A 25,936-nucleotide genomic window follows, 5' to 3' on the forward strand; every position below is an offset into this window, starting at 1 on the left:
TTAAATGTGAAATGACAGACTGGTTCAGTGTTGGCACCTTGTGGACAAACAAAGTAATGCAAAGCCGTTTATAGAGTGTACATTGTATGGCATCAATATAGGCAGTGTGTCTATTGTACAGGCCCATAACCAGCATAGTGAAATAATTGTCTATCTATCTATCTATCTATCTATCTATCTATCTATCTATCTATCTATCTATCCATCCATCCATCCATCCATCCATCCATCCATCCATCCATCCATCCATCCATCCATCCATCCATCCATCCATCCATCCATCCATCCATCCATCCATCCATCCATCCATCCATCCATCCATCCATCCATCCATCTCTCTATCGTTATATATATATAACTAAAACTATTATGTTTAGAAATGTGTTCTCTTCAAATCTTCTCTTCAATAAACAGAAATTTGGGAAAAAATAAACAGAGCTAATAATTCAGGGGGTTTATTAATTCTGAGTCTAATAGAATATTTATACAGTATATATATATATATATATATATATATATATATATATATATATATATATATATATATATATATATATATATATATACATATATATATACATATATATATATATATATATATATATATATATATATATATATATATATATATATACATATATATATATATATATATATATATATATATATATACATATATATATATATATATATATATACACACATTAAGTTAGAACCCCCTGAATTATTAGCCCCTCTGTTTATTTTTTCTCCAATTTCTGTTTATTGAAGAGAAGATTTGAAGAGAACACATTTCTAAACATAATAGTTTTAATAACTCTAATAACTGATTTATTTTGTCTTTGTCATAATGAAAGTAAATAATATTTGACTAGATATTTTTCAAGACACTTCTATACAGCTTAAAGTGACATTTAAAGGCTTAACTAGATTAATTAGGTTAACTAGGCAAGTTAGGGTAATTAGGCAAGTCATTGTATAATGATGGTTTGTTCTGTAGACAGTCGAAAAAAAATATAGCTTAAAGGGGCTAATAATTTTGACTTTAAAATAGTTCATAAAAAATTAAGAACTGCTTTTATTCTAGTCGAAATAAAACAAATAAAACTTTCTCCAGAAGCAAAAATATTATCAGACATACTATGAAAGTTTCCTTGCTCTGCTAAACATCATTTGGGAAATAAAAAAAAAAAAAAGAAAAAGAAAATCAATCAAAGGGGGCTAATATTTCTGACTTCAACTGTGTGTGTGTGTGTGTATATATATATATATATATATATATATATATATATATATATATATATATATATATATATATATATATATATATATATATATATATATATAGTATGTTAGCCACACACAATATCTCAGACAGATGTAATATGAGAATTAAAAAAAACAGAGCATTTTCAGATTTCAATTAATGATTAGATGGGCAAACAATAATTTTTTTCTTAATGACATGCAGAGATGAATTATTCACTACAAAACTAGCAATGTGAGTTAACAAAATAAATATGTTTTTTTTATTTCATGTGTACTTTAAGAAGAAAGTCAGACAGGAGCTCTTCTGATGCATATTCCCATATGTTAAACCCACAGAACGCGTATGACATCACTGAGCTGAAGAGGCCGCTGTGCTCCAGCTTGTCCCAGTCCTCATCTTGCACCACTGCGCCTCTCATTAAATCCTCTCAGGGCTCTCAGGAGGAGGTTCATCCCTGCGGAGCTATCCCAAACGCAGCCACGCTCCCCTACCAGCATCACAGTGGAGGCCACTGCTCTATGGACTTCAAGAGCTATGTGTCCCGCATCATCTGGGAGGCGGACAACGACAGCCTGGCGTTCCCTATGGACACCTATCACGTGTACTGCATCGAGGGCTCGGGTTCCAGCGCAGGCAGCCTCAGCTCTCTGGGATCCTTCATCTCTGACGACGGCTTCAGCTACGACTCACTCCGCCGCTGGGGGTCCAAGTTCGAAGGCCTGAGCGAGCTTTACCGCCGACCCGAGCTGGACGTCCCGTACATGGACACAGTGCAGAGCCTGGAACAGCAACACTAAACACTTGAAGGTTTTGTATGTGTGTGTTAGCTTTAAGGGCGACGAGCAGCTGAGGTTTGAAGAGTGCTTTGGTTTATTTATTGAGGAAATTGTTAAATGTACTGTATTTATTTTGGGGGGTTTACTCCGATGAGGAACAAAGCCAGTGAATCGTCAGGATTTGACGGTGGTTTAAGGTCACATTTAGCATCTTAGTGAACATTAGTGAGTAATTCTGTGCTCCATTCAACTTTAAAGTTTGACAGCTTTCATTTTGGATATACAAAAGCTACTTATTGGCAGATTTTCATCTTAGAAGCTGATATGGAACAATTACACCTTGACAGTGGATACGTTTACATGGACATCAGTAACTGAATTATTTGCTTTAATCTAATTAAGAGAATAATAAGACTAAGGTGTTTACATCAGTTGCTTTTAGAATGTTATGTTCATAATCCCGTTTTACATGTTATAGCACATTCGATCATTGCGTCAGCGAGCTATCCGCGTTTCCTCTGGAGTTTCATGCAATTTCGGGTGTTTCATTTTTAATTTGTCGACTTTAACTGCAGTTTGGCACTTTCACTTTCATTCGCGAACATTTCATGCACGCCCTCCATGACAAACGAGATATTGTATGCAACTATGAACTGCTGGAAGTGTTGTTTTAATGGAAGTTCATACCGCATGCTGACTGGAAGAAAAAACCTCCGCATTTCACGATGCAGGTGTCAGTGGTCTGCACTGACTGGGTAGGTGCAGAGTGTCAAACAGCCGTGTGTGTGTGTGTGTGTGTGGACTATCATGTCGCAAAACATGGTGAAAAGTCCTACTTGACAATAATTCGATTAATGTGTTCACATGTCTGTACTGCACTTTAATAATGCGACTAAAATCGACACACTCCACACGTCTTAATTCGATTTCTCTTTAGTTCGATTATGACCTTAATCTGATTAAAATAATCAAAAATCGCTGTTTACATGGTTTACTCTTAATCAGAGTATTGTCTTAATCGCATTAAAATTGATTTATTGGTTTACATGGACATCAGTAATCGAATTATTTACCTTAATCTGAATAAGACAATAATATGATTAATGTGTTTACATGAGTTGCTTTTTGAATGTTACTTATATGATCTTGTTTTACATGTTATAGCACATGATTTGATTAACGTTCAAGTTCATTTATTTATAGAGCACATTTGCTGTACATAAGACAAACTAAAAATAAAAAAACATAGAAATAAGGCAAGAGAAACGTCTGAAAAATGTAAAAATGTAGCAGCAGAAAGAACTATAAAAATTATCTTAAAAAGCCAGGCTAAAAAGATACGTTTTAAGAAGTGATTTAAAAATAGAGAATGATGGAGCCATTCAAGGTGTTCCACAAGCGAGGACCTGCCACAGAGAAAGCTCTGTCCCCTCTACCTTTCAGTCTGGACTGCGGAACTAAAAGAAGATTTTGATCGCTTGACCTAAGAGATCTCGCGGGAGTGTAAAAATGAAACAACTCTGAGAGATAGGATGGGGCTAGATTATGGAGGGATATATATACCAGTAAAAGCACTTTAAAATCAATTCTGAATTAGACAGGAGGCCTCTTAGAAGACGGGTAATGTGGTCATATTTTCGGCTATTACAAATAAATCTAGCAGCAGCATTTTGGACCAATTGAAGGCGAGAAATTTGGGATTTTGACACACCACAGTAAAGTGCATTGCAGTAGTCCAACAGTGACATAATAAAAGCGTGGGCAGCCATCTCTAGAACGTCATTGCGTCACCGTGCTATCCACATTTCCTCCGGAGTTTCATGTAATTTCAAGTGTTTCATTTTTAATTTGACAACTTTAACGGCAGTTTGACACTTTGACACCCGTGACAAACGAGATATTAAGATGAGAGTTTGAACTTGCTGGAAGAGTGTTGTTTTAATGGAATTTGAAAAAAAACCTCCGTGTTTGATGATGTAGGTGTCTGTGGTTCCTCACTGACTCGGTAGGTGCAGAGAATAATGTCAAACAGCTGTGTGTGTGTGGACTATCCTGTCGCAAAATGCGGCGAAAATCCTACACAACGGTAATTGTGTAAAAATTTGATTGCGGTGTTTATATGTCTGTATTCCACTACAATAATGCGACTAAAATCACCATACTCCACATGTCTTCATCTGATTTCTCTTTAGTTCGATTATGACCTTAATCAGATAAGGTTAATCAAAAATCGCTGTTTACATGGTAGATTCCTAATCAGAGTATTGTTTTAATCGTATTATGAAATGCATTATTGGTGTCCATGTAAACAAATCTGATGAAATCTGTCTTCCAGTCTATTATTAGATATATTATTGCAATTTAAAAACAAAATGTAATAACATTTGGTATGCATTCTTGCTGGATAACAGTATTTTGTTTAAATTCTGACCCAAAATTTTCAATGAGCTGGATTTTCAGATTGTTTTCAGGTCTGAATACATAATAGGAAATCATCAAATATTTAAAAAATGGACATTTAAAAAGCGATATTTAGTGCTGTTGGAAGTGGTGTTAGTGAGGCCAGCAGTGGGCCCTCAACCTGTGGTCTGTGCGAGTCCTAACGCCCCATTTAAATGAACGAGACACCATGCTGTCAATGAACGCAATCTTTTGGATGAGATGTTAGGTCCTGATGTGACGAGGTCCTGACTCTCTGTGGTCATTAAAAATCCCATGGAAGTTCTCATGTCCTGGCCAAATTCCCTCCATCAGCCCTTACCCATCATGGGCTCCCAATTATTGCAATCCACTGAATTGGCTGTATCACTCTCTCTCCACTCCACCTATAGGTGGTGTGTGGTGGTCCTGTGGCTGCTGTCTCATCATCCAAGTGGATGCTGCACACTGGTGGTTGTGTGGAGAGACCCCCCACCCCACCCCCCATACACAGTAAATGCGCACAAATACACACATTACATTATATAAGGGACAGACTTGTACTTTAAGCATTATCATGTACCTTTAAGGACCTGTTAGGAACTTAAAAAGTACAGAGAGTGTATCATTCATTTGTCTTTGAATGGAGTACAGGATTGTTTTCATCAGTTCACTCATAACAGCGAAACATTTTACAAATCTGCACTTGACCAAAACACTCTTAATTTAATGGACCCAGCTGCACCGGCGCTGGACGCCCACTTCTGAATTAACATAAATTTGCCAAAAGAGGGTCATGAAGACACAGAAAGACTTTACAGGTGACTGATGTGCCAATAAATCACAAATCCACTCATGCAAAGAGTGCAAAAGTCACATTACTTTCAGCCACTGGCGGAATAAAACCTGCCATGAATATTCATTGTGTAAGATTTTCTTTTTCCAGTCGTTTCTGATGCCGGTGTGCTGAAATGTTTAAACGCCAGATGAATGTATCGTGTATCGAGTAGCCGAGATGAGAATCCACTGTGTCCAAGTCTGATTAAAAGTTCAAATGTGGCCAGACGCAGCGCAAATACAATCACTAAAAAAAAAAGCTTATAAATATTTTCAATTGCAATATACTTGAGGATCTGTATAGTTCTATTTTTATTGATGTGAATCACAAATGTGAGGCGTTTTGTAAAAAAAAAAAAAAAAAAGAAGTAATGAGCCATAAGATTAAGGTTAGACCTGTAATAGATGCTCAGCAAAACCTCTACAGGTATAAATTGAGTTTTAAGCCTCACACAAGGCCTTTTATTTCTGGAAAGGACCAACGGTTGCTTCACGTCTCTTGTAAAGCTTCAAACAAGAGCTTGAAGACAGCTGAAATGTCCTCTGAACACAGACCTGTGCTGCTCATTGTACCATGTAAATGATGTACATACAGAAATACGTTTTCTAGAGTCTTAACGTTTTCCTTTTTTGTATATGACTTTTAATAAATGAAATGTTTTCCTTGAGTGACTGTGAGGAGAGTGCTTATTTCCTTCATTTCACGCCTCAGTCGGTGATGGTTTTTTTCTGTTCATTTACTGCCGCCCAGTGATGAGCTTTGGTAATTACAGGTTTTGTTAGTCATAGATATCTTGCGGTCGCTTTGATTATTTGTCGCTTTTCTTTCCTGCTTATAAGTAACTTACATTATTGTCTAGATATTTTTTAATATATATATTATGATTATTTAAAGTCAGAGATCTTCAGTTTGTGGTGTTTACCGCTGACGCTGTTCTGCTGTTCTTCAAACTGATGATTGTCTTCAGCTGTGTTGGCGTGTGAGTATAAAAATCACCTCCTTTATACTACTTTTTCACCTAATTTAATATATATTTTCACTTGTGGCACATTAATATAATTTACTTACTTTGTCTATCGTGTGTATTTGTTATTTAATTTATTAACGTTTGTGCGCTGTTTAAATTTACTACCTTGTTCAGGATGAAAACATCCACTGAATTAACCCGCTGATGCATTGCATAAATGTTGTTGTTTTTCTTCAATTTTCTTTGCATAAATCAATCTCTACTTAATTTTTTAGAAAATTACAGGATTTTATCTCTTTAACTGCCAAGTTCACAAATGGTGTCACTGATTTGGGGAAACACACAAAATGACGTATTTTCAATATAAAAAGTAACTGTGGACTGGATTCCTTTTTCCTTTTATCACAGTCTTGGGCATGTGAATGATTAGTAACAACATTGGCTTTGATGCATTGTTAGATTTTCTCTCTAATTTACTGCTGGTGGCTATTTTTGCCCCATTGACTTGCATTATAACCACGTTTGATGGTGCATAAATACACAGTCTTTGTTTTTATTTACTCCATGTAGTTCTGAGAGCTGAGATGCATATTTTGATTTTCTCAGACACATCAAGGTAAGTGCGTAAAGGTCACTTTCACAGACACACACTCACACACACACACACGCACACACACACTTTAATTTGCTGTTATACTCCATATAAAATACAGAAATTAAGCTTTTTTTGCACATGCTTTAAAGTTGTCATTTTACTTCTTCCCAACAGATAAAACACCAACAATCAAAAATGTATGATTATATGGTGTCATGGTTTTGCAATGAGTAAAATGTGGTTATAATGGAAGTCAATGGGGCAAAAACAGCCACCAACAGTAAATTAGGGAGAAAAAAATGAAAATCAGTCAAAATCAAAGCATCAAAGGCAACGTTGTTTCACGTCCAAGACTGTGATAAAATGTAAAAAAAAAAAAAAAAATCCAGTCCACAATTACCTTTTATATTGAAAATACGTAATTGTGTGTGTGTTTTTTTCCCCACTAAATCAGGTTTGGAATTTTTCTAAACAATTTAGTTGTTTTGATTGAACAATTGAGTAGTTGAATAACAGATATATGTGTTGAGTTCTTTAAAAAATTCAAAGCATTTTCTCAAAATATGTGTTAAAATAAGATTTGTCACCAAAAATCACTCTACTAACTGAAACAGAAAAACTTATGGCCAAGTTAAGACCCAAAATCACCCCAGAGTGGATGAAAAACTCCCCAACGGGACATAAGAGTTAAAGTTTTCTGTTTTATTTTTTAAGTTGACTTCATAGTTGTGTGTCGTGAGGCAGTGACTGTTTTCTGTTTAGTTTTGTTTGTGTTATATAGCCTACTTCTTTGTACTCATGAGGCCATTCTGGTATCTGCTTGTTTTTTTTTTTTTTTGTTTTTTTTTTTGATTTTTATTCTACATATTTATAAAAGTTTTTACTTCAGATTTTACTACACTACGGCCAATTTAGCTTACCCAATTCACTTATACCGCATGTCTTTGAACTTGTTTTTATACATTTTTATCACTTGACCTCGTTTTATAAATGTTTTTCACAGATGCACCTGGAGCATTTAGCACATAGCTGTCACTGTCAGCCATCTTGTATTAATGATTTCATCAAGCAGTAAATACTGTGATAGGGAACCTTAACTTGAGGTTAATTAACTGTCCACAAATATGGACATTATGCATGAAATTGATATTCAGTGTGAACTTCAGTGTGAATTGGGGCATGATATTAGCAATCATTTAGTTTCGTGACTACTTCGGTTTTCTTTTCTTTTTGTAAAATATTATATATTTCTTGAAAATAACCAGCAGTTCATTCTGCTCCGATGACCCCTGATAAAAGCAGAAGGAAAAGGTATTTATAAATGTTAGACTCATTTATTAATCATGTTCCACGCTTGCTCCATGTGTGCATAAGTTCTTCTGCTCCTCTTAATGAAGCAGTATGTATATGTGGGCCATAAACACCTCATTAAAGTGAAGGCATGTGTCGTCTGGAGGCTGTTCTTTGTCTCGGGGGCTCCTGCAAGGGTTGGGGGTTCATGACTACGAAGGACACTAAAGAAGGGACACTCGTTCCCACAAACACACAATAACTCTCACAACAGGGGCATTGGGACGAGGGTCCCGCCAGGACTCATCTGACAGACTCTACATATAGAAAGAGCAGCACAAACACACTCGTCACCTCTGATAGACACGCCGATCAATGCATAATCCGACTTCAAGCTGCTGTTGAAGCTCCCCAGAAAATATTCTTGTTACAAACACGTCTAATACACATCCAAACTAGGCTTTTCAATAAAAATGTTATAGACGGCTAAAGTCCAAAATTAGACAGTATATCAAATACACAGAAACGAATACACACGAGAACTCTGATGAATCTGTCTACTTGATGACTAGGCTGTTTTTCATCGTCTATTAGATTTACTGACAGACCCGTTTTAGCCCTGTTTTAACCGTTGTTTGGACGTCAATTAAATGAATCTTTAAAGGGACAGTTCGCTCAAAAATGAAAGTTTACTCACCGTTCACTTGTTCCAAACCTGTTTGAGTTTTTCATCTGCTGAACACAAAAGAAAAAAGCTGAAATCTGTAACCATTGACTTATAGCATTTTTGCTATGTATGACAACGTTTCGTTTTCTTTACATCTTTTGTGTTCAACAGAAAATTTTAACTTAATAGGGTTTGCAACAAGTAAAATGTGAGTAAATTTAGATTGTTGGACGATGCCTTTAAACACAATATTGCTTGGTATGTCCTCAACACTGTATATCAAAAGCAGTTTCAGTTTGTCTTTGTTGTCTTTCCTGTCAGTTTATGCGGAGGTGAGGAGAGCGACGGCTCAGACGAAACAACGACACTTCAACACCTCATTAAGATATTAGCAATGTAGATGTTGGTTTTAGTAGGTTTCCTTTGTAACTCTGCCAAAAGGTGCACCATCGCCTCCCCCATCAGTCTTACATTACAGAGAGAAAAGCTGAAGTGAAATGGCCTCAGGCTAATCTAGCAATCAACGTACTGTACATGTATTTTCATTCATTCATTTTATTTCAGCTTAGTCCCTTTATTAATCTGGGGTCACCACAGCAGAATGAACCCCCAACTTATCCAGCAGGTTTTACGCAGCACATGTCCTTCCAGCTGCAACCCATCACTGGGAAACATTCATACTCTCATTCACTGCGCACAATTTAGCTCACCCAGTTTACCTGTACATGCTAACACAGGGAGAACATGCAAACTCCTCACAGAAATGCCAACTGACCCAGCCTAGGCTCGAACCAGTGACCGTCTTGCTGTGAGGCGATCATGCTACCCACTGCGCGACCGTGCAGCCAGCACATGTATTTTAATTCAACGAATTATGTGAACCAATTTAAACATTCTCCTTCCCCTTGGGTTTCCCTGGTGAGGTTGGAAGGGCTGTGTAAAACATATGACAGAATAGTTGGCAGTTCATTCCGCTGTGGCGATCACTGAAATAGAGACTAAGCTGAAGGAAAATGAATGAATGATTCTCCCCTGGGTTCAAACACAGAAACTCAAGCAAAATGGCTGTAATTTCACTTTTTAATAACTTCACATTAGAATGACACGTTACAGAGTTTTGAAACTGTTACTTTTTACACGTATACATCTTCTGTACAATTCATAGTACATTTTTTACACTGTTTTTATTCAAAAATGTTGAAAACAAATGGCTGGCTCGAGTCCAATAAAATCAAGCTGCGCTATAAACAAAAGGCATTTCATTCATAAATAGCAAGCACCTCAAATTCTTAAATATGCCTTTGGCATTGAGGAACAAAAATTGCAATTCAAATATCACAAATCTACCTAAATGAAATAAATACAGTTTATTTCAACTCTGTTTGGTTAAACTCACTTCTGATGGGTCAAGTTTTACAGGAAAGTCTTCCACTGCAGGAGAATAATTAAGACATGGGAATGATGATTTCAGGAAATAAGCCGATAACCGATTCTGCTCGTTGAACAGGGTCGCCTTGTTTAACAAGCAGCGTTAGCACCACGGGTTGGCATTGGACCACGTTAACGCTAAAATTCAGAACATACACTTCACAACACACACACACTCAATAAAATTAAACCATATGTACACAACATAAATGGTAACACAAGATCCATGAAGCAGCAGCATTTGCAGAGACCCTGATCTGGCAACAAGAACAGGCATTCATCAATGTTTCTTTTCTAGCTTCAGAAAATGGATTTTTATCCACTCTTCGATGGAAGGCACTTTTTTCCGAGTGCTTTAAATACTGCTCTGGGAAACCAAACGTAGGTTTCTCCCTCATTTCCACCCAATGTCTGAAGGTTTGTGAGCTCCTGGATTCATTTCCAAAGGTTCCTCCAAATGTACCGCACATAGCTGAAAGTATCTGGATGTGCTGGTCTGGAAGATCTCCCATTGGTAGTCTCGCTACATGTTCTCCTCAATCTCGTCAGGCGTTAGCAGGTTTTTCAGTGCTTTTAGGAGGGGTCAGTATTCCTGCTACAGCCAGTGGAGACATGCGGTCCACACTGTCCTGCTGCCGATCATGGGCTTCACTCTGAAACACACAACAGAATGATTAACGCATGCTTTCTGAACCACTGCATTCTGATTGGTCACTCAAGCCTACTAGACGTTTGTCATTCTCCAATAAAAAGTGATAAAATGCTCATTCAACTGAGAGTTTTCATCACATATGTATGTGGTTTGGGCTCAAATCATTTATTTTCTTTTTGGCTTAGTCCATTTATTAATCTGGGGTCGTCACAGCGGAATGAACCGCCATCTTATCCAGCATATGTTTTACGCAGCGAATGCCCTTCCAGCTGGAACCACTGGGAAATTCACTTTGGACTTGTGGGGGAAACCGGAGCACCTGGAGGAAACCCATGCGAACACAGCGAGAACATGTGGGCTCAAATCACTAATTCTAATTATTGTGTTGGACATAAAGCCAGTTGTAATTTATTCTATGATAATATCAGCTGGGTGGACATTATTCTCCATTGAAATAATGTTGTAGTATGTAGTTAAATGGTGCTAACGTCTTCACATCAGGATTTTTTTCCCAGACCAGTTTTTACAAATGAAATGGCCGTCCAGTTAGGTCTGAGCTTTTGGTCACATGCCTGATGCTGCTGCAGTTGCACAAATGGTGACCTGGTGGCGCTGCAGCACAGAAACCAGTTCTAAAAACCAGTATATATGCTGAAGAAGAATGTTCCAGTAGTGTTTGTTACTTTTGGTGTCTGGAAAGAGAGCATGCGACTACTAAAAAAGTTCTGTGGCAAGGAATCACTGTGAAAATGAGTTGAATATAAGAGGTAAGTTTAATAATTAAAGTCATAAGTATGATAGATGGTTTGTGGTTTTGGAGAAGTACCAAATTTAGGTATAGGATGAGGTTAGAGGCAAATGTAAAAAAATAAGAAGATAAGATGAGCGTATCGTTGGCAAACTGCCAAAAGTGCTGTGTGGTTGGCATGACCTCATTGCAGACGTGAATCTGCAGTAGACTTGTTGAATTGTTTAGCGTGAAAGCAGTTTGTTTTCACCTTGCTTTATCACATCACCATCAGTGTGAAAGTCCCTTTATATTCCAAAGCACGTTATATAAAGTTATTAAAGCAAAAAAAATGCACGTTTGCATCCTTTGTAGAGTGAATTTCCCACATGCTGCTAGACTTATTTAATTTGTTTGGGCTTGGCTTTTATAATGTTCATAGTCAATTTTTTATATGCTTCTCTTCTGATTACTGTTAAATTATAAAGGATTTGTTCTTGAATGATGAGAATTAAAATACAGTTTAACTTTATTAAACTTATTTATAAATTATTTCTGAATGAAATTAAAAAATGTGACTGAGAAATTAGCTGCAGCTTTTGTGTATTTTGTGAAGCTTGATTAAGGAGAGTGGGAAAGAGAGCTCACCAGCATGGTCAGGTAGTCCACATGAGTCTGAATGTTGTGTCGATCATCCGTCTTCACCTTTTTGAAGTCCTTCAGCTCTGGTCTGGGCCATTCACGTACAGTCCGCACGAATGGGTTCATCCACCGCACACAGTTTGATATGCTGTCCCATGTGAGCCCTGATGAGAAACAATACTTAGCACAAGCCTGATGCAATATACACTTGAGCGAGTAAAAACAATTCTTGAAATACACCCAAGCTCACCTGATACTTTATGGACCAGTTCAAATGAAGTAAAGTGACAAAATGCAGCAGCAGCAAGGACTCCATACTGGTAATCCAAAGAATTAATGTCCAAAATGCAAAGATCCAACAACTGCAGAGAGGATTGAAAAGTTAGAAGAGACGTATAACAAAGCAACTAAATGAACCTTCATGGAGCTGAAGTGGGCTCTGACCTGTGTGATCTGGATGTAGGTTTCCTGCGAGAACTGTGGAATGAGGAAATTGGCCTCATCCTTCAAAGAGTCCACCTGAGAGTAGAGCTTTAACCATGAGATGACGGTCTCAGGACAGAGATCCCAGCTTAACGCCTTCAACATAACTAGCTCTTTAGCAAGAATCTCCTCCTCGTTGCAGGCTCCGTCTGTCACATAAGCAAACTCCTGGAGCTTTGGTGGATAAATCTCCTGTTAAATAAAGATAGATTTATGAATAAAAGACACTACTATGATGCTTACAGTTTATATATCATCATCCTTATTAAATCTTAGGCCCTGTTTCTACCAGATATTATGAATTTTCAGTAATCTGACTACAAGTAGTGAGTGGAGACACAATGTCGTTTTCACCTAGTATTAACATACATCCAGATCAGAGGTCATCAACATGGTACCCGCAAGGATCACATGAGTTGCCAGCGTGCCTGTTCCAAAAATATCTCACCATAGCCATTTACCAGTAAGCTTTATCTAATATTTTTTGTAGCTATTATTTTTAAATCACACTTGCATTGGTGTAAATGGAAAGGCAATACTGTGCTTAAAGACAGGAATGGATGTAATCCGTACTCTCTCTGATGTCCAACTCGGGGCAACTACAATGTTTAGAAGAATGTGGGCTATGTTAAAGTGCTGTAGATGTGGTAATTTTTTGATAATCTCTGTAAAATCTAAGAGTTGATTTATGTTACACAATTGATAGTCTGTACAAACATGGTACATCATAGTGCATGATTTGTTAATAATTGTTAGTGGCTTGTGAAAATATTGTAAAAGTGATCATTTGAAAATTTAAATGCGTGCAGAGATTTATAGAAATAAAGTGTTGTATACTGATATTTATCTGTTTCCTACCTACAACTCATTGTTGACAACTACTGTGAAAAGTCATTAACATGATCGGTGTCTTCACATAGATGACTATCATTAATTATTATTATTATTATTAATAATGTATAAAGTAAATTGAGTAAATTTGTTATTTGAGAAGTGTGTCAAACTGGCAGCCCTCCACATTAATTGGTACCCAAGAAGTAGTTCTCAGTTTCTAAAAGTTTGGTGACCCCTGATCCAGATGCATCTCTTTGTAGCCGCTTGTGCTGATTTATTTTTATTTTTTTTATTGAAACTCTTTCTTTTTTTATGACTCTGGTGCCATTTACACTAATGCGATTTTGTTTTAAAACATATTTTTTTTAGGGTTATGCTTGGTATCCAAATACTCTGGTTTCTTCAACCTGCGAAAACGGAGCACTTTCAAGAAGCTAAAAAGCCTGTTTTAGTTTTTGCAGGTGCGTCCCAAATCGCATACTTATGCACTATTCTACGCCATTTTGTAGTATAAATAGTGTAAGTAGTGCGTTCACACTGAACTTTAAAATAATTAGTGCACTTTAATTACCTGGATGATGCACTTATTTAACCGGTAACATGAAGTGTGGACAGTTGGACACCTCACACACTCAACAGCCGTAGCAGAAGGGGCGGAGCTATTGTGCGCACATGTTGGATAACTTTATTTTGGATTGTGAAAGCAAAATTCTCCTATGAGAGTGATTTATAGCGCCTCCTGATGGTGAACGCAATTATACTCATGGCAGTTATCATTTGGTAGTTTGGTCATTTATTTCACTAATTTGGCAACCATCAAACGGTTTGAATTTCTGCTTAATAAAAAACTATCAGTGTTCCACTTGGGATAACACTACATTCATATAATATGCTGTTGAGTGTGTAAGTGCGTAAGTACAGTGTATAGTGTGCCATTTGGGATGCAGCTAATGAAATGCAAACTTTTGAAAATGAAGGTGCAGCTCTCCACAATTGCTCTATGACTGGTCTTAAGGACTGCATATTGTTTCCTGCTTCATCAAGCTTCTCTCACATGACCAATATACAACCAGTACACTTTAAGTACGGATGCCAGCAAATGTGCATGTCAAGTGAGCATTAATAGTCATATGCGTTTTAAAATACCAGTCAGAAGGATCATTTTAATTCTAAAATGCTTTTAAAGCAAAAACCCACTAGTGTAAATGACAGCCTAATGCAATTTAGGCTTACTATAAAATGAACAAACAATATGTGGATTATGAGTAGGTACACACATAATCTGCGTGCGCAGAAATCCACAGATTTTTAGCCCATCATTGAGTCTATGTATTTACTTGTAATTTTATTGTAATTTATTTAAATGTGTGTAAATTTATATTTATCCAGTTTTTAAATTACTTTCACTAATATTATTGTGATATAATAATAGTAATATGAAAATGTTTATATGATTCATTTACAATACAGCGTGTAAAATAATATAGTCTGTCTTTTAGTAGATATATTATGAGACTTGCTATGTTTACCAATTAAGTAGATCTAATTGAATTTGCATTGTAAACATTAAAAAAAAGTTAAAATGGTAGTATCTTTATTTTATTTTAAGTTTTTAGTTACGATACTCCTAAAATGATTCCGCATAAATTCAGATTTTTTACTAAATTCTCAGCAGAAATGGCAAAAACTTTCCACAGATTCTGTCTGGTCCTACTTATGAGCAAGTTGGAAAGCATGGAAATGAAAAGGATATAGTTGCATGTGCAATTTTGTTCATATTTGTAATAAGCATAAACACCTTGTCAAAAGTAAGAATAACTCACTTTGGTGCACTCCTGCAATACATCCTCTAACAATCATGTTTAAAAAAGAAAATAATTGCTCTTTCATGGCTGTTTGAATGGACAAATGGTGTTTTTAAACATGTATTAGCAAGTGTAAATGGACCTCGGAGAAAAACTTAGTTCTCTTAAGCTGATTCAAGTTAAATTTAGTAGTTTTGGCACTAGTGGACTTGCTATTCAGTGTTTAGTGATATTTACATTACACTGAACTGAACTTCAGCTGCGACAACTGACAGTTTTATTTTAATCTACATTGTATTAGTGCTACAGAAATAAAGATGAATTGAATGTTCAATGTTAAAGTACCTCTATCTTTGAGGCTATGAAGAGGGAGGTTATGCCGATGAGCTGCAGTTGATCTTTGCCAATGTCTTTCTGAGTGAGCATAAAGCGATCAAAGATGTCCTGAGCCAAGTAAAATGTCTCCCGATGGAGAGTGTAAACTTCACTGACCTACACGGAAAGAATTTAACATCAGATTAAACACAAACAACCAGAAGTTTACAATAATAGCTAAATGTTTCTGCATTATTAAGACTATGAAACAAACCCATACCTCCATCAGCCAGTCCAGCAGAATGGCCCTCATTTTGGGCTGCAGAGCTGGATGTTGCTGGATGAAGCTTTTGTCGTGTACATACTTCAGCTCCTTGTTCAGCATCTTTATCCACACGTCATCAGAACTGGCCCAGCTATCAGAATAGCAAATACGTGACATTAAATATTAAACACTCTACGAAACGTTTTCTGGCAAATACAAATTCAGTGTTGATAACAGATCTTGCAGAAACTAAAGGTACATGACTAAGAAAGATTTAGTGTCAATAAAACAAGCCAAACTGCTTTGACTTTTTTATTAGTTTCCTGAAAAATGCAAAAAGGGTAATACATGTTGCCAAATAGGCTTTTTCATTGTGCATTATTTTTTTGTACTTTGTGTTTTTTATATTTTAGAATTATTATCATTTACTTTCCCTTTTCAATGGACATGACGCTGTGATCTGGTCGTACCTGAGGCATGGCAGTGGAGAGGGTTTCACAAAGAGGTTCTTGAATCTAAAGCGCTTGAATCCAGATAGATTACTGGTCTCCTGTTGAACCTCCTTCTGTGGAGTCTCGATTAGGACACTGGGGCTAACTTCACCTTCAAAACATCGGTTCTAAAAAGCAAAACACACCGTCATCATTAAGACCATAAAATAGACCTTAATCAAACTAAAATGACAGAAAAGCATGAGGTACGAGCTGATTAAAACTACTCAGGATAGTGCTTTTACTTTTAATAAAAAAACTGTGTAAATTATTTATATACATTACAGTGCTTCCCACACATAGACTTTACTTTGGCCGCCGCTCAGATATATTAACATATTATTACTATTATTATCATCCTTTTACTTTTATCATCTTTTTACATCCACCCAAGATAACCAAATATCTGTGATCGATTAAGCAGTGGAAAATTGTCTCTCGTTGACCTGTTTCGTAGGCTATTGCTGGTCCTGTGTGCGCAAAAACTGTCAACACTCCCACAGAGTCACATGCTCTGCAGACCCACAAAGACGTGCCCTTTTTGGCCCTTAAAAAATGCATCCGGCCCAAACCTCCTAATGTCTGATATTTGGCTTTCCCTTTCAAAAGTTGTCATTAGTTGAATGCGTTTTTACATTATCTTTTTATTTAAACCTACTTTCGCTTGGCTTTGCAGCTGACAGTGCGCACACAGGGTTTCTGCTGATTTCACAAAGTCTAATTTAAGACCATGAATAATCACATTTTAGACTTGTATAGGGTTAAAGGCTAAAGATTTTTTTAATGGTCCATATAGAAAAATAATGAACTTGCCCTATCTAATATGATTTGCCTGTAATTCTAATTAGTTATTTCATTCCTTCATTAATTTTCTTTTCGGCTTAGTCCCTTTATTAATCTGGGGTCGCCACAGCGGAATGAACCGCCAATTTATCCAACATATGTTTTGCGTAGTGGATGCCCTTCCAGCTGCAACCCATCTCTGGGAAACATCCATACACACTCATACACTTTGGACAATTTAGCCTACCCAATTCACCTATAGTGCATGTCTTTGGAATGTGGGAGAAACCGGAGCACCCGGAGGAAACTCCACACAGAAACGCCAACTGACCCAGCCAAGGCTCGAACCAGCGACCTTCTTGCTGTGAGGCGACAGCACTACCTACTTCGCCACTGCGTCACTCTTAGTTATTTCTTAGTAGTTATATACATACATTTTTTGCAACATAACTATTAAGCATAAAGTAACAACATAAGTCTTTATAAACTAAATGTATGCACATCAGACTGTTTATTCAGTTTATTTTTATAAAGATGTATTTGTTGGTGATTGAATGTGTTGGATCAATTGGAAAGCTTTACATAAACAAAGGATAAGTAAGACCCGTTAAAAATGATTTTAGACATACAGAACAATTTTTCAGTCAATTTAAGATCTTTTGAGGCCTAAATTTTTGTTTTTCATTTGTTTTGTACTTTAAGACCCTGCGGACACCCTGACAGCCGTGAAAGCGAGAGAAACAATAAATAATTCACTCTTTAATAAATGACTCATTTTTTACTTTACTATATACTCTGAGGGGACAAAATGACATCTAAACTGGTATATAATATTTGTATACCATAAGAAATGGTTAAACAACTAATTGTTTAAATAATTTACACTTATAGTTATTAAATTTTTTTATAGATGTTTTTATTCTTTTTTGTGACTTATTTCTCATTTGCTGTATATTTTATTAATTTGATGATTTTAATAAGTCAAACGATTTGGAAACATTGATTTTCTTACAAATAGTAATTTATGAAGTAGCTTTTTCATTTAAAATGATTGTTTTCTATGTGAATATTTTTCTTAAATATTAATTTTCAGTGACCATTAATCCACATTTCAGTGTCATGTGATCCTTCAGAAATCATTAATATGGTCAAAAAACATTTGATTAACAGTATTGAAAAAAAAATGCTTTTGTGGAAAGCTGATATATTATAATTACAAAGTAGTACTACAAAAAAATTATTCATCAATGACTAATTAAATTGATTAAAGTTAGTGCACTTAAATGATAGAAAATATCTCTAATTCAATCATACAATGTTAATATGAATGTGCTTTTAATCCAAAAATTCTTACACAAAATGTGTCACTGCTTTTACAAAAAATAAGTAACAGGACAAAATAAATTCACAATAAATATAATTATAAAAACGGAGGATCACCACCAATAATGATCATAAACAAACAAACAAAATATGACACCATACTGGAAGTATGAACTGCACAGGAATATCCTTCAGCTTAGCTATCAAACATTTTACATTTCGACTTTTATTACTTAGTAGCTTAAAAACAGAATGTTAAGGAAAAGCTATAAATCACAAGCATGCTAAACGAGTTTGTTTCCTGGTCGGTTTATTAAAGGATTACATTTTTTTTCGCGGGCTGGTGAATAAAGGACACAAACGCGGGAGGTTCCAGCCGTGACGTCAAGGCGCGCTGATTAACCCAGTGACACACAATTACTGCGCATGACTGAACTACTGGATAATAAACACACTGCTAGTTACAAGCTAATAACGTTTATATATCATTAAAAGCACTCCGTACATTAATATAATACCACAATAATGTCATGTAATAAGAAAGAACACATAAATCAGCTCACCTGAATTTCATAATGCTGTTTCTTAGCTGCTGATGGGACTCTTCTATTGCACTGCAGACAATAAGGTTAAATATTTTAATATTTGTTTACACTGAAAACGTGTAATACACCACATTTTACTTGTAGCATGACACATTACAATAAAAACCACCTCTCACCTCGCCTTTTCTTTTTCTCTGCGATTTTTGTTGTGGTGCATTTTCATTCCTTTCTTGTAATGTGTTACGGGTACTATTGAAACAAAGGTAATAATGAGTATTAAGTACTGTCGCATTATTGGGGACATTGTTAAACATTCAATAGATGTTTATATTAGTTCTTACCTGCGTCTTGACATTTTCTAAACAAATGGTGAGCTTTTGTCCTGTAAACCAAAAACATACAACGTTACAACGTAATTAACGAACATTTCTACTGAATAAACGAACAATAATGACGTTATTACATGTCGTACACCCGCATGGAAATGAAATGCATATTATTTATAAGCAATATTTGCATTAAAATGGCTTAAAGATAAACACTTAAGCCTCAAAAAGCGTTATGTAATTGTACAAACATGACCAGAAATATCACTTCTGTAATTCATTCGAAATTGAAATTAAACTGTTAAAATCTAAAGGCATTGTGCCTAAATGCAAACTCAACATACGTAGCAATATTCTCCTCTAATGTTTTTACTGAAACCAGAAATACATGATCCTGTTTTGTTGGTTTATAAAGGACAGTCCGCGCCAATTTACATGAAGCGGGAGACTACAGCTGCCCCCACAAAAGCCATCAAAGATCGATTAAAAGCTCATTCGACACCACTTTAACCAAAAAATACTGCTTGGGTGATTCCTCGGCGTGTAGAAAATCCCTACAAGTTTTCATAATGTTGATATTTTCTTCATTTCTGCGACATTCAAGTCCACGTACATACAAGGATCTAATCTGGCGCCTAGCAAAGCTGGCTAACTTTCAGCAACATCCCCCCTCCGACGACATTACATTCAAGTTTTTGAGTATAAATGCAACGAAAGGCGTTAAAATATGTTACTGCTTAACCTTAGGTATTCCAGCAAATTAAAAAACAGCTGCTTTTAATATAATCTCATAGGAAAGGACTATCTTTTCTAGGCTATGTGCCGGTTGAAATGCATAAACTTCCGTTTCCAGCAAAAGGCAACATAAAACAGCTGTACGGTTCCCTGCTGTAGCATGATTGTAACATGATTTCGATGTAGTAAAGTTTAAATAAGAAATATTACAAGAAAAAGAAGATAAAAGTATGTGTCCTTACCGCAGTGTCCAGTGCGAATGAATGAAATGAATGGCGCCAAGCATTATATAGTCCAGCGGCTCGCGGTTAGTGCGCATGCGTCGCGCTCTTTTCAGCTTTTAAAAACAACCCAAAAAACTATATATACCGTCGTGTTTGAGCACCGACAAACGATCAGACAGCTTGCTGTGTGTTGCTTTTAAACGTCTACATGAACTTAGAGAAGAATACATAGCTCGTTTTTGAGAAACCTGTATTAATGCTCGTGGTTTGCATACTTAAGCTCTGCCGCGTCGACCTTTGGTTTAAATGTGTAAAAAACGCGCTTTCCTGCTTTCCCGGTTAAACGAATCCGGCGGTCGAGGACCTAATGCACCATATGCCTGTAGGTTTGTGTGTTAAATATAGTTATTATGAGATTTATGAAGCATTTTTTGACTCGAAGTAGACGCTGCCTCGTTTGACAGCTCCTCGTGGGCGTGGTTTACATTCGGTCTGACCAATCATCGTTATTCCACGAGAAACAACGTGCTCTTGTAAACAAACCCACGAGACGACAGATCAGTAGTTCTGACAGCCAGAAAAAGTGATTTTGAAATGAATCTGGCTAATAATACTGGCATAATATTTATTGTATTTCACAATTCAAGCTTTAAATTGTTTAACCAAAAGCATTTTACAGTAGTTGTCAAAGAAATGCTCTTCGTTCTGTCATGATAATGCAGTTTTGTGACAATACGTCTGTATGCATTTTACTTCCGCAGATCGACATACTTTGTTATATCTGAAGCTGACAATAAAAACGGCACATCATGTGAACATAGCCGCGTTTGTTTCCGGAAAACACACACACACACTAGAGGAAAAGATAGTTCTGTTCGAATTGTATGCTGATCTTATCAGCTTTCGTACTTAAACGCTTAAGTAAAACATCTTTAAACCTTTTTAAAGAATAATATAGCAACATTTTTGATTATTAAAAGTGAGAGTGGCGCGAATTCAAATGCTATCCCGCTCAACCCTTTGTGTATGTTAATATACGTCACATCCGGGATGAGGGAAAGTGTTGCTACATGGTTGCTAAAATATATATTAATAACTTCTCCTTTGTTCTACACGAATGTCTCCCATCTGGAAAGCCCATATTTTGTCTGAACATGTATGACAAGGGGTTTATTTAGAGAACCTTTGCAGACAGATACAAATAACACGCATACATACATTCACCGGCCATTTTATTAGGTACAATAAAACTGTCCAACTGCTTTTTAACGCAAGTTTCTAATCAGCCAATACCATGGCAGCAACTTAATGCATGTAGACATGGTCAAGACGATCTGCTGAAGTTCAAACGGAGAATCAGAATAGGGATGAAAGGTGATTAAAGTGACTTTGAATGTGGCATGGTTGTTGGTGCCAGATAGAGTATTTCAGAAACTGCTGAGTATTTCAGAAACTGCTGATCTACTGGGATTTTTGCACCACAACCATCTCTAGGGAAAAGAGGAAAAACGTTGCCTGGTCTGATAAGTCTCGATTTCTGCTGCGACATTCGGATGGTAGGGTCAGAATTTGGCATCAACAACATGAATACATGGATCCATCCTGCCTTGTATCAACAGTTCAGTGTTAGTGGTGTAATTATGTAGGGGATATTTTCTTGGCACACTTTGGGCCCATTAGTACCTATTGAGCATGTGTCAATGCCACAGCTTACCTGAGTATTGTTGCTGACCATGTCCATGTCCATGCCCTTTATGACCACAGTGTACCCATCTTCTGATGGCTACTTCCAGCAGGATAACACGCCATGTCAAAGTGCGAATCATCTCAGACTGGTTTCTTGAACATGACAATGAGTTCACTGTACCCAAATGACCAGAGCTCAATCTAATAGAGCACCTTTGGGATGTGGTGGAACGGGAGATTCACATCATGGATGTGCAGCCAACAAATCTTCAGCAACTGCGTGATGCTATCATGTCAATATGAACCAAAATCTCTGAGGAATATTTCCAGGACCTTGTTGAATCTGTGAGACGAAGGATTAATGCAGTTCTGAAGGCGAAAGGGGGCCAACCCAGTACTAGTAAGGTGTACCTAATAACACAGCCGGGGAGTGTATATACTACTGTATGTCAGAAATTAAAATATATTTTAAAATTGTGCCACCTAATTATTCATGTCACCTAATTGTTCATTAAAATACACTGTTTATTACAAAAATACTACAGTAACCACATGAATATCTCAGCCATACATGTATACACAAATGACCAAATTTACACACATATACAAGATCTTATCTATCCTATCACAGAAATGCCATCTATAAAATTCTTATTCTTTAAACCTTTGCATTCAATTGTGCAAATGTATGAAGTGTTTTCCCCATCAAACGTTTAAATTTACATGGGCTAACTTTATTATTTAATCCTTCCTCAATTAATTTTTCATATTCAATACACATTGTTCAGAAATAGATGAACACAGATTTCTGAGCAAGCTGCAGGCGCTAGATGCAGAGACTTGAATAGCATAAAGATCAGTTTGCTACATTGGGCAGCTTTGTGACCCTAGCTTCAGGCTTGTAGTCAGCCTGGTGAAATGGGGTGGTTCTTTATTTATTTTTCTTAAAAAGTGAACCTTTTTGAAGTTATTCACCTCATTGTCTATTTAATTTTAAATATGTTGGATTTTAGTGACATTTTAAGCACTATTTTTGCTGGATTAGCTTGTCGGATGATCATAATAACCACATGTTTTTTTATGTTCCAAAACATTTCCGAAAGATTTAGAAAGAAGAAATATGAGAACAATACTTATAATTGAAAATGTGGCCAGTACATTTAACTTTTCTCCGTCCCTCTAAAGCGACAGCCCATACAGGATTTCGCTTGCTGTTAAAGCCTTCTTTTAAGGGTTATTTTGCACAATTTATTATGTCACAGCAGTGAAAATAGCACAATTGACCTCATGTATGGGACAAATTATGTAACTTTGTCAGTGAGGGGTGGGTCTTTCGAACCACCTGAACCCCCCCCCCCCCCCTGGCTACAGGCCTGTATTATCAGGCATCACCAGTAAATCCAGAAGGAGGGGAGGGCATGGTTAAATGGGTACAGGTAGAAATCTACCATATTAAGGTTAATACCCACATGGGTACAGTGAATAGGATTGCACTAATCATGGCTTGGGATTCTTGAGAGATTAATTGGGTTGAGTTACAGGTTGGTATTGGGTCTTAAAAGATTTCTGTGTGGAAACACTTCAGTATTATTTAGTGGTGATTACATTACAGTATAAATCACACATAGGATTGCAGAACATGCCTTTTTACGGTCACACTTTACAAGAAGGTTTCTTTAGTTAACGTATTTATTACAGTTTTTTCCAACTGCTTACACACAAAATCTTTTCATGTCACACAATTTCTGAAACCCCTTACTTAAAATGCAAAACTACACAGCAAATCTCCCAAACCAGAAGCTATTTCCCAGCCTTAAACTCAATTTTCAATCGCATAAAACACTTTTTTCAAAACACTTCACACAGCATTCTACCTAAAACACAAAAATCTAACAGGAAGCTACTTGTTTTCCTTATCCAAACACAACCAATCAAATTGCTACACTTATTTACACAGTCACACACACACACACACACACACGCACACACACACACACACAAATGTGGAAACACAAATTTCTTAACTGGTCACTAACTAATCACTGCTTTACTGTAGTCTAGGCCTGTAAATTGGTCAAACAGGTGTTCTGGTCCCATTGGTTTGCCACCCATCCACAATTTGTAGGTTTCTACCTTCTCTCATATTCACCTTTTCAAAATCCAAAATTTCTTTAGAAAAGAATAGTCATTTTTCTGAGCCTGGCTCTGTAGTATAATGAGTATGATGTAGTATGATACGCCCTCATTACGCTTCTCCAAGAAATGGACGCCCCCCCCCCCCCATTATTTTGAATGCAGTGTTACATTTTGATGGAGATGTGAGACATTTTGCATGTTTGCGTGCGGTTTTGGGAGTTGTGTGTTGAACAAAAAAAAAAGATGACACTATTTTGAAAATGTGTGTAAGCAGTTGGAAAAAAACTGTAACATGAAGTATAGCAGATACTTGTACAGCATTTAATAATCATAGTTTAACATTTACTAATGCATTATTAACATCCAAATCCATGCTTGTTAACATTAATGCACCGTGAGTTAAACTAATAATGAACAACTATATTTTCTTTAACTAACATGAACGAATACTGTAATGAATGTATTATTCATTGTTTGTTCCTGTTAGTAAATGCATTAACCCTCATTAACTAATACAACCTTACTAAAGTATTTCCCCATTTTACTTATAGAAAAAGTATAAGGGGGTGTTAGCTTGTATTAAAACATTTATTGAGAAGGGAGTATACATACTGACAAATAGTTGGTTTCAGGACATATGAAATGAACAATTTATTTGCAAATTATACTACTCATATAAAACAGTTTGTGTATGACATATATCCAAAACATATCCGTTCAAGAATAAAGATAAATAAACAATGCTAAAATAACGCTAAAACCCTACACTTTTGGCAAAGTGCTGTATTACTCCAGTAAACTAGAAAACAAAACAAAGCATAGTCTAAAAATTTGCAATGCCACAGAAAAATGTCTTCACACATTAAACACAGAGGACATTTGCTACATTTTGTGTAAAAAGTCGACAGAGCAAGTGGCTCACAGAGACAAGGTAATCCTCTGTGCATAGTAAAATTACATTTGTTTGTGTCCCTTTGGACAAATTTCAAGTTCTTCACGGATGCATCGTCATACTGTTCACCTGGAAGGCACATGATCCCCAAATGCAATTCAAGGCAAAATGAAATCCCTGTTATGAATACCAAAAAAGCAGGCATCTACTGGGAAAGACGGCCTCTCCAGTATTACTCAAGGAGTTTGAAGAGAAACTTTTGTCCCTTCCATTCCCTTCGTCCACAGAGAAAAAAAAACTGCTCAACACAGTCTGCAGAAAGCAAAAGAGGAGAAGCTGTGGTTGTTTTCCTTGAGTTGATCACGCACATAATGTGCATAATGTTACTGAATTCAGTTTCATTTATTTAGGGGAGACATTTACCTTGGCAGTGTCACCGGAAATTTACAACACCGTGATAAAGGAATAAAGAGTAACAAACATAAAATATGAAGAATTTGAAGTTCATTGCTACCTTAAATAGTTCGCTGAGCAAACACAACGTGCAACTAGTCAAACAATGCATGAAAAAGGCATATCACAAAAAAGACACCACATCGAGAAAACTAAAACAAGTGAAAAACGCTAACAGTTTCACTCCGTCATCAAAGGTTTTAACAGTCAATTAAGAGAAAGTTTGTTTTCACAGTCCTCAATTGTGTCGCTAATTCAAAAAGCGTGAGACGCATGTTATGTATACATCATGATTAACATCATTACCACAAGGTAACACACATTGACAAAGTTAGAGATTCTCCAGTATGTACAGAGACAGTTTTCTGCC

At 36.4% G+C, this 25,936-nt stretch overlaps 2 protein-coding genes across 2 annotated transcripts in view; one reads left to right on the forward strand and one right to left on the reverse strand.

Annotated features, from left to right (window-relative positions):
• si:dkey-22o22.2 (neural-cadherin) overlaps positions 1-3,103 on the forward strand; it is a 249,114-nt gene extending 246,011 nt beyond the window's left edge. Inside the window, exon 33 of the mRNA XM_056475635.1 lies at positions 1,606-3,103. Coding sequence (XP_056331610.1) covers positions 1,606-2,067 — 462 coding nt within the window. The 3' untranslated portion in view covers positions 2,068-3,103. The remainder of the gene's footprint in view (positions 1-1,605) is intronic.
• A 6,780-nt stretch (positions 3,104-9,883) lies between these two features.
• ccne2 (cyclin E2) lies at positions 9,884-20,438 on the reverse strand. Its single transcript, XM_056475243.1, has 11 exons — positions 20,418-20,438; positions 19,456-19,496; positions 19,291-19,363; positions 19,133-19,183; positions 16,443-16,591; positions 15,988-16,123; positions 15,738-15,884; positions 12,715-12,945; positions 12,521-12,632; positions 12,277-12,434; positions 9,884-10,902 (listed from the first exon to the last, which is right to left on the reverse strand). Exons 2-11 carry the CDS (start codon positions 19,467-19,469, stop codon positions 10,795-10,797), a joined length of 1,179 nt encoding a protein of 392 aa, XP_056331218.1. The 5' UTR covers positions 19,470-19,496; positions 20,418-20,438; the 3' UTR covers positions 9,884-10,794.
• Positions 20,439-25,936: the final 5,498 nt, after the last annotated feature.

Source organism: Danio aesculapii, chromosome 16 (genome assembly GCF_903798145.1).
Source record: "Danio aesculapii chromosome 16, fDanAes4.1, whole genome shotgun sequence".
In the NCBI taxonomy this organism is placed as follows: Eukaryota; Metazoa; Chordata; class Actinopteri; order Cypriniformes; family Danionidae; genus Danio; species Danio aesculapii.

Bases quoted from the DNA above. Each gene is read 5' to 3' on its own strand.
- ccne2 (XM_056475243.1), bottom strand. The intron at 15,885-15,987 runs GTATGGGTTTGT...CTTTCCGTGTAG, and splicing joins TGCTGGACTGGCTGATGGAG to GTCAGTGAAGTTTACACTCT. The intron at 12,946-15,737 runs GTACTTTAACAT...TTTATTTAACAG, and splicing joins TCATAGCCTCAAAGATAGAG to GAGATTTATCCACCAAAGCT.